Raw genomic sequence first — 14,321 nt, 5'->3', positions numbered from 1 at the left:
TAACAATAACAGCCTAAGGTGTCTTTAAACACATCTTGTTTAGCCTCAAATCTACTCGGCATTCTTCTGCTCTCCTCAACTCACTGAGGCACCAGCCTTCATCTCACAGAGCAGTAAGTCTTCTATGCCTGAGCCTTTGATGAAGTGATAAGGTAAAGGTAGTAAAAAAAAATTTAAAAAAGTAATATTGATGTACAGGAATAGATTTAACAAAAAATACAAGCTGAACTGGGCCCATCACTTTATAAGGAAATGAAAGCCTTGACCAAGGCAGGCTTCTCTCGGTTCTGTAGCTGCTTTCTAGTCTGCCAAAGAGAGGAAGTTTGGTCAGCCTTATGAAACACAAGCACACTCACACAGCAGTTTGAATGTGTGTGGGTTCTGTTGATAATGTCCACCCCCCTGTAAAACACATCCCCTTACTTCCCTTTCTCCATGTTATCCCTGTCAGACAGCACATTTTAAGACAAAGCTGAAGAAGCTTCCACCTTCTTTATCTAACAGAAGTCCCAGAGCAGTAAACCTTCTGTCAACACCTCATCTTCTGATCTTTGCTTTCCCTTTAGCTTAACGCCTTGATATAGCCAAATAAGGGCAAAAGCTGTGGTTGCAAGCACAAAAGAAGTCTCGCTGGTGTCTCTAAAGTGAAGGGTGTGCTTCTACAGCATTTGATGTGTGGAAGACAGCACATGGGCGGAGCTGTAAGCCTTCCTGACAACGCCTGTGGTCGTCAAAGCTGAGTTCTCGGTTTTGTTTCGTGAAATGACTTCACCCTCATGTAGATTGAAGAGGAGAAAGTTCAACTCGCACTGGAAAAAAAAAAAGAGGGAAAAAGTGCACGTCTAGTGTTAATAGTGGTTAAAAGTGAGCAATTTGAGTACCTTGAACTTGATCTATAAGACCATCATGGAGGTGTTGAACTGAGGCCTCTGGTTTATTTATTATTTGGTTATTAACTATCTACAACCAAAGAAGACAAGGTCTCAGATGAAAAAAAGTTTATTTTCTTCTTGTGAAGGAAAGAAAGACTCAGTACTCATTTGAGACATTTGAATGGCAGCAATATTCAGTGTGTATGTAGTTCAGTTTCACGAAATAAAGGTTAAGCTTGTGTTAAAATCCAGAATGGTGAATAGGATAAGTGTTTGCTGAGCTTCAGCATGGATATTATTTTCAAAACTGTGCTTCAATAGAAACAAATAGCCAATACATATCTCCCCAACAGAATGCGATGTTACAAATTAAAGTTTTGTTTCCTCTGTTTGTTAACGTGGCAGCTTCAAGAAATGGAAAAGGTGAGCGTTGCTGAAACATTAAAGAGTAACACAGGAAATACAGAGGTAGCGGTTACAAAGTGGGGGGGGGCAGAGGAGCAGAGCATTGGTTACAACTAAGCCAAGCAATAAGAAATAGAATCAGGGTATTAAAAGCAATATGTGCTTTATCAAAAGATACTGTGGTTTAATGTGTTTGTAGGTCTCTCGCAGATGAACAGGTGCAGCTTGGTTGTTGACCCCTGACCTCAATGTGGCAGCAGAAGAAGAAAAAAAGTTAACAGTGTATTAGATACTGAAATAATTTTCATTTCTTGAATGTAATGTTCATTCATAATCTGTGTACGCATTTATTATCTGCACGGTAGTGCAGAACACCTATACACTTATTTAATATCAATAGCTACTAGTTATGATTTAAGGAGATTAATATCATTAAAACACACTGTGTGTGATGCATTACAACCTGGTTTCAGAGCTAACCATGGCACTGAAACACTGGGTTTGTACAGCTTGATGCCTTCATAGCAGTTTGTTTTGTTATCCTAATAGAAAAAACTTAATGGTTCTATTTATTCTTATTCTTATTAAAGACACTATTAGCAGAAACTAAAGTGGGGTTCAACAGGGGTTGGTCTATAGTCCACTGTGCTTTAACCACTACTGCTTAACACAAAAAAAAAGAATCATAACATTTTCTACCATTTAAATCATGCAGATACTGTCAGTTCTATTTAAAAACATTTATGAATATTAATCGCTCGATGTTCAGAAACATTTTAGAGCTGAACAGAAACTAAACTGAGATACTCGTGGTTGATCCAAAAGCTCAGAGACGGGGCTGTCGGTGGCGTAGTGGGTTAAGCAGCCGCCCCATGTACAGAGGCTACAGTCCTCGCTGCAGCTGGCCCGGTTCTAGTCCCGCACCGGATAGCCCTTTGCTGCATGTCTTTCCCCCTCTCTCTGCCGCCTGCTTCCTGTCTCTCTCCAACTGTCCTATCCATTAAAGGCATAAAAAAGCCCAAAAAAATATTCAAAAAAAAAAAAAAAAAGCTCAGAGACAGAAAATTTCTTCACACATAGTTATTTCTGAAATACAGACAGCAGGTCAGAAGTGTTGGTATTATTAAGAACATATTTATATTTCGTGTAAAAATTTCACCGACTCAGATGTTGACTCATGAATTCATCTCAAGCAGGTTAGACTGTAGTAAAACTGTAATTGCAGGACTAATTAGACAATCATTTGAACAGCTCCTGTTAATTTGAATTGAGTTCCTACCCTCGCATGCATATCACTCCAGTAGTAAAGACACCGTCACTGTGAAACTGAATCTTTGAAGAGTTCATTGTTCAAACTTGCTCACTATTGCAGCCTCTTAAGTCATCAGGTGCAGCTCTTCTCGCTGTGCCCAGATTTAGGTCCAACTCAGGTGATGTTGCTTTCAGTTACTGTTAGCTTGAGGTCCATAAGTACCGTTTCCACCATCAGTAGCAACTCGCCATCAGTCCTAACTCGCCTTTTCTCCCGAACCTTCTGTGCGTCTCGTCTTTGCTTGTGTCGTGGAACTTGTACAGTTCGTCATATGTGTGGATACATTGATGTGTTTGGGTTTTAACTGATATGTAATATTTTATGACTGAGTTAGTGTTTTCTTTATTGAGTGAGAATCTGCCTTTTAGATGCTTATGCTCTCAGAGATGCTCAGAGATATTTTCAATTTGCAACTGTTGCCTCATATTTATGCCAATATTTCTATATTTTATTTCAATCAAATTCGCAACCTTTTTTTAACAAACGCAAGTAGAAAGGAAATAATTTTCATTGTCTTCACTGACCAACTTCATTGTATTTAGAAAATATTAAAAAAATCTAACATTTTAATGCCAGCAACACTACACAAAACTTCGGGATAGAGGCAAAGAAAGACAGAGAAGTTTATATATAAACTTTATTACAGGCTCAAAGCCCACAGTGGAAACATTACAGTACAAACATAATTAATACAATACATTACACATTCATATATACATATACTAAAAAAAAGGGGAGCTAATGAAGGCACTCATACCAGTGTTCCCAGATCATAGAGATGTACCTTACAGAGCTACGACTCGGATCAACTAATTGTGAAATAAGCTCATTTGTTGCACGGTCAAGCCTGCTCATGAACTTAAAAGTAAGATTTCTCAGCAGTGCCATGAAAGTAGTAAGACCTAGATTGCAGAATAAACCACTTGCTCTAGTACTCCTTGGTTTCTTTAGGAGAATCCTGAGACAATCATTATAAGCTACCTTCAGTTTCAGCAGACTCTCCTTCTTGTATCTAACCCAGAGTGGAGCTGTATAAAGAGGGGAGCAGTAAGTTCGAAACAGGTTAACTTTAACATCTGTAGTGCAGTGATGGAATTTTCTAACCAGCATGTTAGCTTGGACATATAGCACTCTCCTCTGTCTGCTCATGTCAGCGTCATCTTCCAGCGTATCAGTTAGGATGTGCCCCAGGTATTTTGTGACATTTACTCCCAGCTCTTCTCCAGATAAATAGAAAGGAGGGAACTTAATTTTCAGATCATCCTTGGTTCTACAGATCATTACCACACACTTTTTAGCATTATATTTAATATCAAACTCTAACCCATAGTCAGAACAGATATTGAGGAGCTGTTGGAACCCACTACTACTAGGAGATAGAATGGTAAGGTCATCGGCATATAAGAAATGATTAATCATCATATCACCAACCATACAACCTGTTTGACATGTCCCCAAATGTCTTGACAGGTCATCCATATAAACGTTGAATAAGGCAGGAGATAAAATCCCCCCCTGCCTTACCCCGTTGCTGACATTAAAAGGTGTAGAAAGGATGTTACCCCATTTCACCCGCACACTTTGGTTGGAGTACCAATAGGCTAAGATTCGTACCAGACTACTGAGGACTCCCCTTTGCTGAAGTTTATTGAACAGTTTAAAATGATTGACACAATAAAAAGCTCTAGAGGCATCAATAAATCCTAAAATTATAGTAGAGCCCTGACTCCTATATGCCTCTACAATCTCTTTCAGTGCATAGATACACTGGTCAGTGCTATGCATAGTTTTAAAACCAAACTGATTGTCAGTGGTAGTGATGCAGTCACTTATAAGGTCCAGTATTAGACTTTCAAGAACTTTTGAGATGATGCTAGCAAGGGCTATAGGTCTATAATTATCAATACTACCAACCTTGCCAGCCTTATCTTTGATAACTGGGACAAGAATAACTGACATCATGGAATTAGGCAGTATGCCATGACACACCAAATTAGAGAAACAAATAGACAGCAGCACTGCCAACCTGGGGCCAGGTAGTTTTAAGTGCTCAGCTGTAACATTATCAGTGCCACGGGCTTTTCTATCTGAAAGTTACCCTATGGCCTTAACAACTTCAAATGTGTGAAAAAAGACATTTTTATCCTCTATGACACCAACATCATAAGGCTCACTCTTTATACAGTTAAACAGAGCTGTATAATGCTGCCTCCAGAGGCCAGCAATGTCCTCTGGTGCAGTTACCCCCTCTATGTTACAAGGAAGAGAAGTTTTGGCTCTATTAATGGTTTTCACCTCATTCCACAAGTTAGTGACATTATTTTTAAGCAAATGGTCAGTCAAAAAGGAAGCACTCAAAACCTGTTCTTGCTTAGTTATATATCGTAACGCATACTCATATTTGGCATTCATCTTCTTTTTATGATCAAGCACAGGTCCCTGTCTGGGCCGCCCAGCTAAGACCCAATAGAGTGTAAAAGTAAAGGTAACACCATTCTGTAAGATTCTTAAATTGGCAGATAAATTGGGGGCGGGTGAGGGTGTCAGGATTGGGTATAAAAGGAGCGTCCACCAAGGCGTTTCTAAGATGGGATGGATCATGGTTCACCACTGCCAAAGTCAGTATTTTTGATTGCAAAATTGGAAAGAACTCTAGTCTTTCAACATCTACAGTGAGTAATATTGTAAAAAAGATTCAGGGAGTCCGGAGAAATCTAGTAAAGGCCAAGAACTACAACCTCACTTGGACGGTGGGACCTTTGACCCCTTGAGCAGCACTGCATCATGCCGCCATGATCAGTATAACCACGTGACTGAAACTTTATTGCTGAGAGATCAATCCAAATATCAACTCATATTAAGTTGTCTGGACATGAACTCCTCTCAGATAGACAGAATGACGGTGGACACGTGTTCTGTGGTCAGATGAGTCCGATCTGACAGCTGGTTCTATGTGCCAAAGTTGTTAAAGACCATCCACGCTGCTATCAGAGAAAAGCGCAAAATTCAGGATCTATGATGGTATGAGAGCGCATCATTGTTCATGGCATGGATAACTCACATGCATGTGGAGGCACCATTGATTCAGAACCGTATACTGGAATTTTGAGAGATGTGTGCTACCATTAAGATGACTTCGTCTCTTGGGAGGTTAAAGGTTATTTCAGCAGGACAATGCTAGACTACGCGCTTTGAGACATACATCGTAGCTTAGTGGATAAAATCTGTGGAGCATCATGAGGAGAGGAATCGACAATACTGTTGAGCAGCCGATATCTTGTTTTCTCAAGAATGATTTAACAGACATTTATCATCCTCAGTTCACAATCTATTAAAAGCTGTCATTAAAAGGACGATAAGGTAACACAGTGGTTCTGAGTGGTTCTGGACTAAAATTTGAATTAAAAAGCAAATTAACAAATTACAGATTTAAGATTTTGTTGCAGTCAAAACATTTTTACCGAAACTTTTCTGGAATTGGGGTTTCTATTTCGGTAAACGACCACAAACCTTTATCAAGAAGAGAAACAGAAACCTTTCAAACTTCCTGGATACCGATAGGATCATGATAATGTCGTTTCATCCAAAACACACTGAGCAGGTGAGCCACCATAACCACAAATCGCTGTACAACACATCCAGGACATACTCAATACAAAAATCGTCTGTCCTAAAGTACTTACTGGTTGCTGTGTTTGGGAAAAATCAATAATTTCTCCAAAATAAACCTACCTGAGCTCTTATGGTAGGTTTATTTTGCTCTTAAACATTTATCATAAATGTTTATTTTAGTAACTCATGTTTAACTCATCTTCTTCTAACATCAGTCTGTAAACATGTGGCAGCTGAGGAGACCGGTTGTTGGACCTTTGGAGGAGGAATGTCGCCCCATTCTAGTCTGATGAAGGATTCCAGCTGCTCAACAGTCCTGGGTCTTCTTTGGCAGGCCAGGCCAGTCCAGCCCCAGGACTCCATTACTATGAAACCATGCTGTTGGAATAGATGCAGCATTTGTTGGAACATTGCCTTGCTGAAATATATAAGGCCTTCCCAGAAAAAGATGTCATCTGGATGGGAGCATGTGTTGCTCTAAAACCTTTCAGCACTGATGGAGTCTTTCCAGACGTGTAAATTGCCAATTCAGTGGGCAATAATGCAGCCCCATACCATCAGAGATTCAAGCTTTTGAGCTGAATGCTGATAACAAGCCAGATGGTCTCTCTTCACTTTCGTCCGACGACAGAGCAGGTATTCCACTTGGTCTCAGTCCATTTTAAATGAGCTTTGGTCCAGAGAGGACAGCAGTGTTTCTGGATCATGGTCACATATGGCTTCTTCTTTGCGTGATCGAGCTTTAACCTGCATTTATGGATGGCACGGTGAACTGTGTTCACAGACGATGGTTTCTGGAAGTGTTCCTGAGCCCATGCAGTGATTTTCATATGTCTGTTTTTAATGCAGTGCTGCCTGAAGGCCTGAAGACTACAGGGCATCCATGATGATTTTAAGCTGTGTCTCTTGCACACAGATGAGAAGTTTCCAGATTCTCTGAATCTTTTGGTGATAAAATTTACTGGAGATGATGAAATATTCAAAGTCTTCACAGTTTTACGTTGAGGGAAACCTCTGCCTATCTTTACTTCTGAGAGACTCTACCTCTCTATGGTGCTCTTTTTTATACCCATTCATGTTACTGACCTGTTGCCAATTAACCTAATTTGTTACATGTTCCTACAGCCGTTTCTTTAAAGTACCACTTACTTTTGCAGCCTTATGTTGCTCCTGTCCCATCTTTTTTGAGATGTTTTCATCCCATCAAATTCAAGATGAGCTCATATTTTTTGTCCCACTTTCAACATTTAACGTGTTTTCTATGTTGCATTGTGGGTAAAATATTGGCGAATGATATTTGAAAATCATTGCATTCTGTTTTCTTTTAAATTTTAGTGTCAGAGTCTTCATCCCATATCGAACTTTCGTGAGCCATTGGGTGTGATTTTCCTGGATTAAGAAAGGTGGGATATCTTTCTTGGATATATCACGATGATACATAAGTCCTTTTTTTTTTATTTGTTCTTCACATCATATGACAACTTAAGATCTCTACTAGGTATCTTGTTTCTTTACTTTTGCTACAAGTCCTCAGTCAGTTGTTTCCTTGGAGTATGACAGAGCCTTTGAATCATATCGACAGCATGTACCTGCGTAGTCGAGACTCACTTTACTTTCATGGATTAGCGTAATTGGGGTGAGTGACCCCGATATTTCAGATACATTTTAAATCAGAAAGTGCTCTGACACCCTGACATTACAGGTGGTTTCTTTCCAAAACAACGCGTGATACACACAGCAAATGGCAGCTTGAAAACCTGTGATGTTATCCAGTCCAGAGAGATTCTTTAGGGTTCACCTCGAGGGATGATGGGCAACACTGAATGTGACTAACCACAATTTAACACTAAATATCTGGACCATTGCTCTCCCTATCGGCAGTGTGTTGCTGTTGCATGCGATTCAGGATCTCAGTAGAAAGCACCACCTTGTGGCCCAACTGTATACAACACTTTTTTCTGCGGACAATCTGTCCAAGCAGTCTGTCCTTTCTGCCAAAGCGCCAAGTCCATGTTCTTTGTGGAGCATATCGAAGAATTAGAGTCTACAGCGCCAAATTCCTAATAATAAACTTACCGCACATAAAAGAGAGGATTCCAGTAACATGGAGGAGGCTGTTTGTGGCCAAAAGGTGATAGTCAAAGACACAAATACTGGTAATAAAATACTAATATTGGTATAAAATGAATTGAAAAAGAAGACAACACATCTTTGTTGTAAGCTAGGCTTCATTATCATGACAGCCCTAATTACACCTGAGGTCTTTTAACTGGAGACGAGTATGAATGAGTTGAATGTACAACTGAGGGTTCCGTCAAGCTTAATGAACAGAAAACATCTGCAGATTCCCAGCATGGGTCGTTACGTGTACGTAGGTGAGTGAACGGTCTTTATCAGTGTTCTGTAGCTTTCAGTTCTTTATGAGGAAAAAGGGACTTTTGAAATTAAATGAAAAGCATGGTCACTGTGGCTTAAATGTTGAGGTCAGACACTTAAAAGACTACTAAGTCATGTTCAATTAGGTTCTGTTTTTAAGGCACCCAGAAACCTTTTTTTTTTTTAATCCCCAACTCCATTATCTTGTTTGCGTGTTGAGGTTTGTCAGCTGGGCTCAGCTATTCACTCAGTGATGCTGAATGCTGTGTCATGCTGCAGTCTGATTAGCTTTGCTGCATCAGGCAGAGAAGCTGGCTATTTTTAGAAAAATGTTCTGGGAAACAGCATAATCGCTGGCAATGTTACACACTTTTCAGTACACTAACAAGCTGCTTAGAGTAACAGAATGGGGAATATTGGTCTTTTATAGTAGTCTCTGACCTCTCTGAGTTTGCACAACACAGACACATTAATATCCAAAACACTGTTTGGTTGTTTGTTTTTTTGACAGTGACCCACATTTCTTATAAAAATGAGCTTTATTTTTTTCCACAATTACTCAAAGAAATACGACCCCTCCCCCATCCTGTAGCTTGTGATAATCACAACAAAAAGTTTAAAAAGTTAACAGTTCCATAAGACATCAAAGACGTGGTACTTCAGCATGCTGCAGCTCTGATGAGGCTCATCAGATATGCCATCTGAACAGAAAACAGTCCAGGTCACGACTTCACCGCTGTGTCTCTGGATTTGTAGATCACACCTCTGCTTTTCAACTCTCTCACCACACCTTCAGAAAAAGAAATAATGAGCAACGCAGCTGACAGGAAAGTGAAACAATCACAACACCAGTCAGGATACAGGCAAACATTTACGTTCCAAGTGTGTTTAAGCGTACCTGGAGGTAGTCTGCCTGTTACTGACACGGCATATACGCCTGGCTTAAAGGTGCCCTGAACCCTGCCTGCAGAATGAAGCAAAAAAAGGAAAATGAAGTGACTAACAAAATCATTCAAATGAAAGTCTCTGTGCACAGTAAAAACTGGATTTCAAATGTTTGGTTCAAAATAAGGACATTTTAAGAGCGTACACATAGCTCTACAATAATGATCTATCAGTTATTTCTGTGCAATTGCCACAGCAGGCATGCCTGTCCTGCACTAAGTAGGTGGAACCTTCATACATAAGGTCCAGCCGAAAAGCCTGTTTTACATGGGAAGGTTCTGAACTAAATTAAATGACCCAGATAGATCAAAGGGGCAAGAGCAATAAAAACAGGCAGAATCTTGTAAATGCCTCAATGCTTCTTTAGCCATCTACTTTAGCATTTGGAAACACCTTTGGACCATCCTTACTGAAAGGAAAGAACATAATTACACACCACTATTTTCATTGGGGCACCAACATTAAGTGCTGCGCTCGATTATTTTTGTACAGTCACACTGGATGAGATTTATCCAAATAACACATCGCCACATTTCCTTAACTTTATGACGTTTTCCAACGGGGTTCGTTTTTTATTAATTCAACTGTATCAGCCTGTCCCAGCAGTAGGCGCTAAAATACAGACACTTACCTATTCTCTGCCATTTAGCCACCCAGCTGTCTTCAGGACTCATCATGGCTATAACCCTGTGAATATTGACAGCGTTTGTTAACAAGAGGGACATCAGCATAAATATATATATTTTTTTTAAATGCACCATGAGTGTGTTGAATCAGTGTTTACCCATCAAACGATGAACTTGTGCATTCGTAAACCATCTCTCGGTTCCCCTTCATTTGAAGGAACGACTCACAGTTGTCACAGCCATCGTATTCAAACTGGTCAATGGTCTGAGGAACACAAGAAGGAAAAATTCACCATAAATACGCTATTTTAATATTTCGGTTCATCTGTGAGACTAAGCAGCAACACGTTAGCACAGTAGCTAGTTTGGCGTGTCTTTGGTCGTAAATGTCGGTTTACCTTTACGAGCGAACAAAGAAGACAGGCCCGTAAATGGCGCAGGTCTTTGGGGACTGTTTCCAACGCCATTATGTTCAACTACCATACAAAATACCGCACCAATACTTATAAAAGAAAAGTCAGGCCGTATAATGTTTGTGATATTTTCTTGTCGCTGTGGATCGACGTCACCACAAGGACCTCGTATAGGACCCACTTAAAAGGCGTCCTTAATGTGTGCCTGAATAAAAACCTCCATCACACGATGATACAGTAAAACTAATTTAATGTTGTTGGGTTTTTAAAAAATGTTATTTGACCTATGGTGGCCTAAGACTTTTGTTATCTTGGGAATATAAGTGTAACAAATTACCCCCAATACTCCTGACTGGTGGGAAAGACCTCCATGACCATTTGTCAATCAACATGTAAGGAATGTTTAACTTTACAAGGAGCTTTCCCCTCCAAATCTTTTGTCATAATAAAACTTTTTTTTAATATCAAAATAGATTATTGACTTCCAATAACATAATTTTGAATTTCCCCCATTGGGGGATGAATAAAGTATTTTTCTATTCTATTCTATAAAGGAGGTTCACATAAAAAAAATATTGCATATTCTACACTTACAATTAGCTATTGAACCAATTCAAAGTTTGGCTTTCGCCAACATGCTCCTTTTGCAAATCTAACACCGAAGCCATCTGTCACTTGTTTTTCAAATTTGAAGTTGACTCCAGTGTCTAAAGAAAATTTTTTTTTTTTTTCTGAACTACATTGGTCATTCTTTCAAATCTATATATCTTGTTGGAAAATGCCATATTCATAAGCTAGAATACTCCAAGCCATTCCTAATATCCAATTGTTTGTGGCAGAGCTTCAGTGTCTCTTTGACTCAGTTTCTAAGATTGACAAACTCAGGCAAAAATAATAAGAATTAAAAAAAAATAAAAAATTACAAAATTATTACGAAAGAACTGTGTGAAGAATTGTGCATTTGACCTGCTCTTCCCCCTTTTTCCCCAGTTGTATAAAAATTTCTAAACAGTATCTGTCTTGTTTATTTCATTGATGGCACGTCTCTGGTAAATGTTGTCTCTTTTCTATTCTTTGTGTTGTTCTGATGATGCATTTTACAACAGTTCCTTGACGGGATTTAAGACGCATTTCTATCTTTTTGCTACTTTTCCCAACAGTTTGTGGTCTAAAAAAATAATAATAATCATTATATTATATTTATTCTCATAATTTCATGCCCTTCATTGTTATTCAGCTTGCATTAATTGACCAATTCCTAGTCTAGTTTAAAGCAGCTCACACTACAAGTCCAAACATTCATATATTCTACCTATTAAGGACACTTTAAAGGAGAAGTTTTTTTTTTTTTTTTTTTTTTAAACTTCATTTCAATGGAGGATCTCAAGCTGACCTTTCTGGAGAACATTTGGCAGGAAGACTCTTAGTAGATATTTTATTACTCTTGCTCAATCATTTCACTATTCAGGTTCCTCCAGCTGCTGGAGGAATTGTGGTTCTCAGGATGCTAATCACTTTCATGTGTTTTGGGACTGTCCAAAGGTACACTCTTTCTGGCGTAATATTCATTCCGAATTAGAAATCATATTCGTAACAACAATAACTTTCAACTGGTACGACCTTTTTTTTGGACTCCAAATTTCAACAAACACAAACATTACAACGAATAAACTGTTTGGAATGCTGAGTGCAGCTGCTAGGAAAGCAATTACAAGGAAATGGCTTAAACCAGATACCCCATCTATTAGGGAATGGTATGATATTGTATATGAAATCTATCAAATGGAGAGAATTACTTTCTCTGTGAGGCTCCAGGACTGGAAATTTGGAAGAAATGGAAAATGTATATTCTCCCGAGATGCCCAACCTATGTTTAACAAGAAAGAAGCCTATTAACATCTTGCTTGTATGTTTTAGTGTTTTTTTTTTGTTGTTTTTTTTCCCTTTGTGGTCTTATTTTTATATATCACCTCATGTTCTGTTCTAATTATATATAAAAAAAGGAAAAGGATCAGACTGTAAAGGGATGTAACCTGTGATGATAGTATGATTGACATGTAACGCTCGTAAATAAAGACAAAATAAAAAATAAAAAATAAACCTGGACCTTATTTCAGGCATAAAATCCGTTCATCTACTCATCGATAACAGTTTGGTGAAAGTCTGCGTCCTTCAGAAGATATTTAGATCCGCATATATTCATATAACAGGAGTGAACAGGGGCATCGGCCGATTTTATGCCAGAAATAAGGTCCATAACTTCTCCTTTAAAACCAACATGGACCTAAGTGTGATTCTGCTGCTCAGTGAAGTACCCACGCCCCTTGAAATCTTAATTGGAAAGAAATTGGGAGAAAGAAACTCCAAAAACAAATTTGGCACGAGACTATAAAAATCAACTGAAAAAGATAAACATAAGCGTCCCACTGATCGGGGGCCCGTTGCACAAAAGCAGGATTTAGACATCCAGGATGAGTTACTTAGCCAGGTTCAAGGAATCCAAAACATGGGCGCCCAGGCTTAGTTGGTTGCACAAAGGCCAAGCCAGGATGAGCAGACACGGATTCATCAAGCCAGGTGAAACCGATCCTGGATTAGTGCTGCACACGGCTTGCTTAAATAGACCCCACGATCGATCATAGATTCACTGATTCACCATGGCAACAAGGGCGGCGTATTTCTCCCCAGCGGAGCAAGAATTATTAATGGAAGCATATGAAGAGGTGAAGGAGAAAATAAAACAAAAAGGAAATACTGCCACAGTTAAAAAACAAAGGGAGCAAGCGTGGCAAACCATTGCTGACCGCCTGAATGAGTAAGTAGTGCACAAATACACACTCACCACTCCACTGAAACCATCACAACTAGGCTACAATCCAAATAAAATGTTAATTAACATATTTGAAAACATATATGTAGCCTACTTTGATTATGAATAAGTTGAAATTCACTGCATGTGAGTGAAACTATCTAAATGTAACTCCATGCTCCTCCACTGTTTCATTGTGTGTTTTTGTGTGTGTAGATTTAACATGACTGGGCCAAAACGGACATGCCAGCAAGTCAAAGTAAAAAATAAGAACATCCTGCGGAATGGTAAGTGCCCTGACAAATACTTAACAAGTGTACTTTTTATTAAGAATGTGCCTGCCCACACAATGCCTGTACTGTTTTAGCAGTGAAAAAAAAAAAAAACGCAATTAAAGGACTTGCAAGCATCTTCATCTCCTTCCCTGGGCATAGAAGACTCTGTGACATCAAGGAGGAGTTCTATAGGATTGCAGGTAAGAAAAAAATTTAAAAAATTACAGTTACAATTACAATGTTAACATTCAGAGTAAGATACTCATTGCATCGTATTACAGGTTTCCCCAATGTCATTGGTGCAGTGGACTGCACACACATCAAAATAAAATCCCCCTCAGGTGGCCATGAGGGGGATTTTGTGAACAGGAAAAACCTCCACAGCATCAATGTACAGGTGAACATGACTTTTGATAAAGTTAATTAATGAACACTGTACATTGCCTGTGATGTGCATTAATTGGTTTACAATCCTGCCATCTTCCCGGATGACGACTGTGGTCGGCTGGTCAGAGACCAATATGTGTTCAATTATTTTAATTAATATGCATGTTGATTTAAGTTGGGCCTGCAATGGCAGAAGATTTTTTTGTTAGGTTTTTGTGCAGTATAGGCAAGGCAATTTTATTTGTATAGCCCATTTTTACAAACAATTTGTCTCAAACTGCATGCTTTG

At 39.0% G+C, this 14,321-nt stretch overlaps 1 protein-coding gene across 1 annotated transcript; it reads right to left on the bottom strand.

The window, feature by feature from the left end:
• Positions 1-8,489: 8,489 nt before the first annotated feature.
• Positions 8,490-10,727, bottom strand: supt4h1 (SPT4 homolog, DSIF elongation factor subunit). Its single transcript, XM_075487201.1, has 5 exons — positions 10,547-10,727; positions 10,307-10,413; positions 10,154-10,209; positions 9,476-9,541; positions 8,490-9,367 (listed from the first exon to the last, which is right to left on the bottom strand). Exons 1-5 carry the CDS (start codon positions 10,613-10,615, stop codon positions 9,300-9,302), a joined length of 366 nt encoding a protein of 121 aa, XP_075343316.1. The 5' UTR covers positions 10,616-10,727; the 3' UTR covers positions 8,490-9,299.
• Positions 10,728-14,321: the final 3,594 nt, after the last annotated feature.

Source organism: Odontesthes bonariensis, chromosome 16 (genome assembly GCF_027942865.1).
Source record: "Odontesthes bonariensis isolate fOdoBon6 chromosome 16, fOdoBon6.hap1, whole genome shotgun sequence".
Classification (NCBI taxonomy): domain Eukaryota; kingdom Metazoa; phylum Chordata; class Actinopteri; order Atheriniformes; family Atherinopsidae; genus Odontesthes; species Odontesthes bonariensis.
Note: the sequence above shows the minus strand (reverse complement) of the source record. Positions and strands in the feature narration are given on the sequence as shown.

Excerpts from the sequence above, each read along its gene's own strand:
- supt4h1 (XM_075487201.1), bottom strand. The coding sequence starts at position 10,615 with ATGGCGTTGGAAACAGTCCCCAAAGACCTGCGCCATTTACGGGCCTGT. Across the intron at positions 10,414-10,546 it reads TTCTTTGTTCGCTCGTAAAG|ACCATTGACCAGTTTGAATA; the intron begins GTAAACCGACAT and ends TGTGTTCCTCAG. Across the intron at positions 9,542-10,153 it reads GGCTAAATGGCAGAGAATAG|GCAGGGTTCAGGGCACCTTT; the intron begins GTAAGTGTCTGT and ends TTCATTCTGCAG.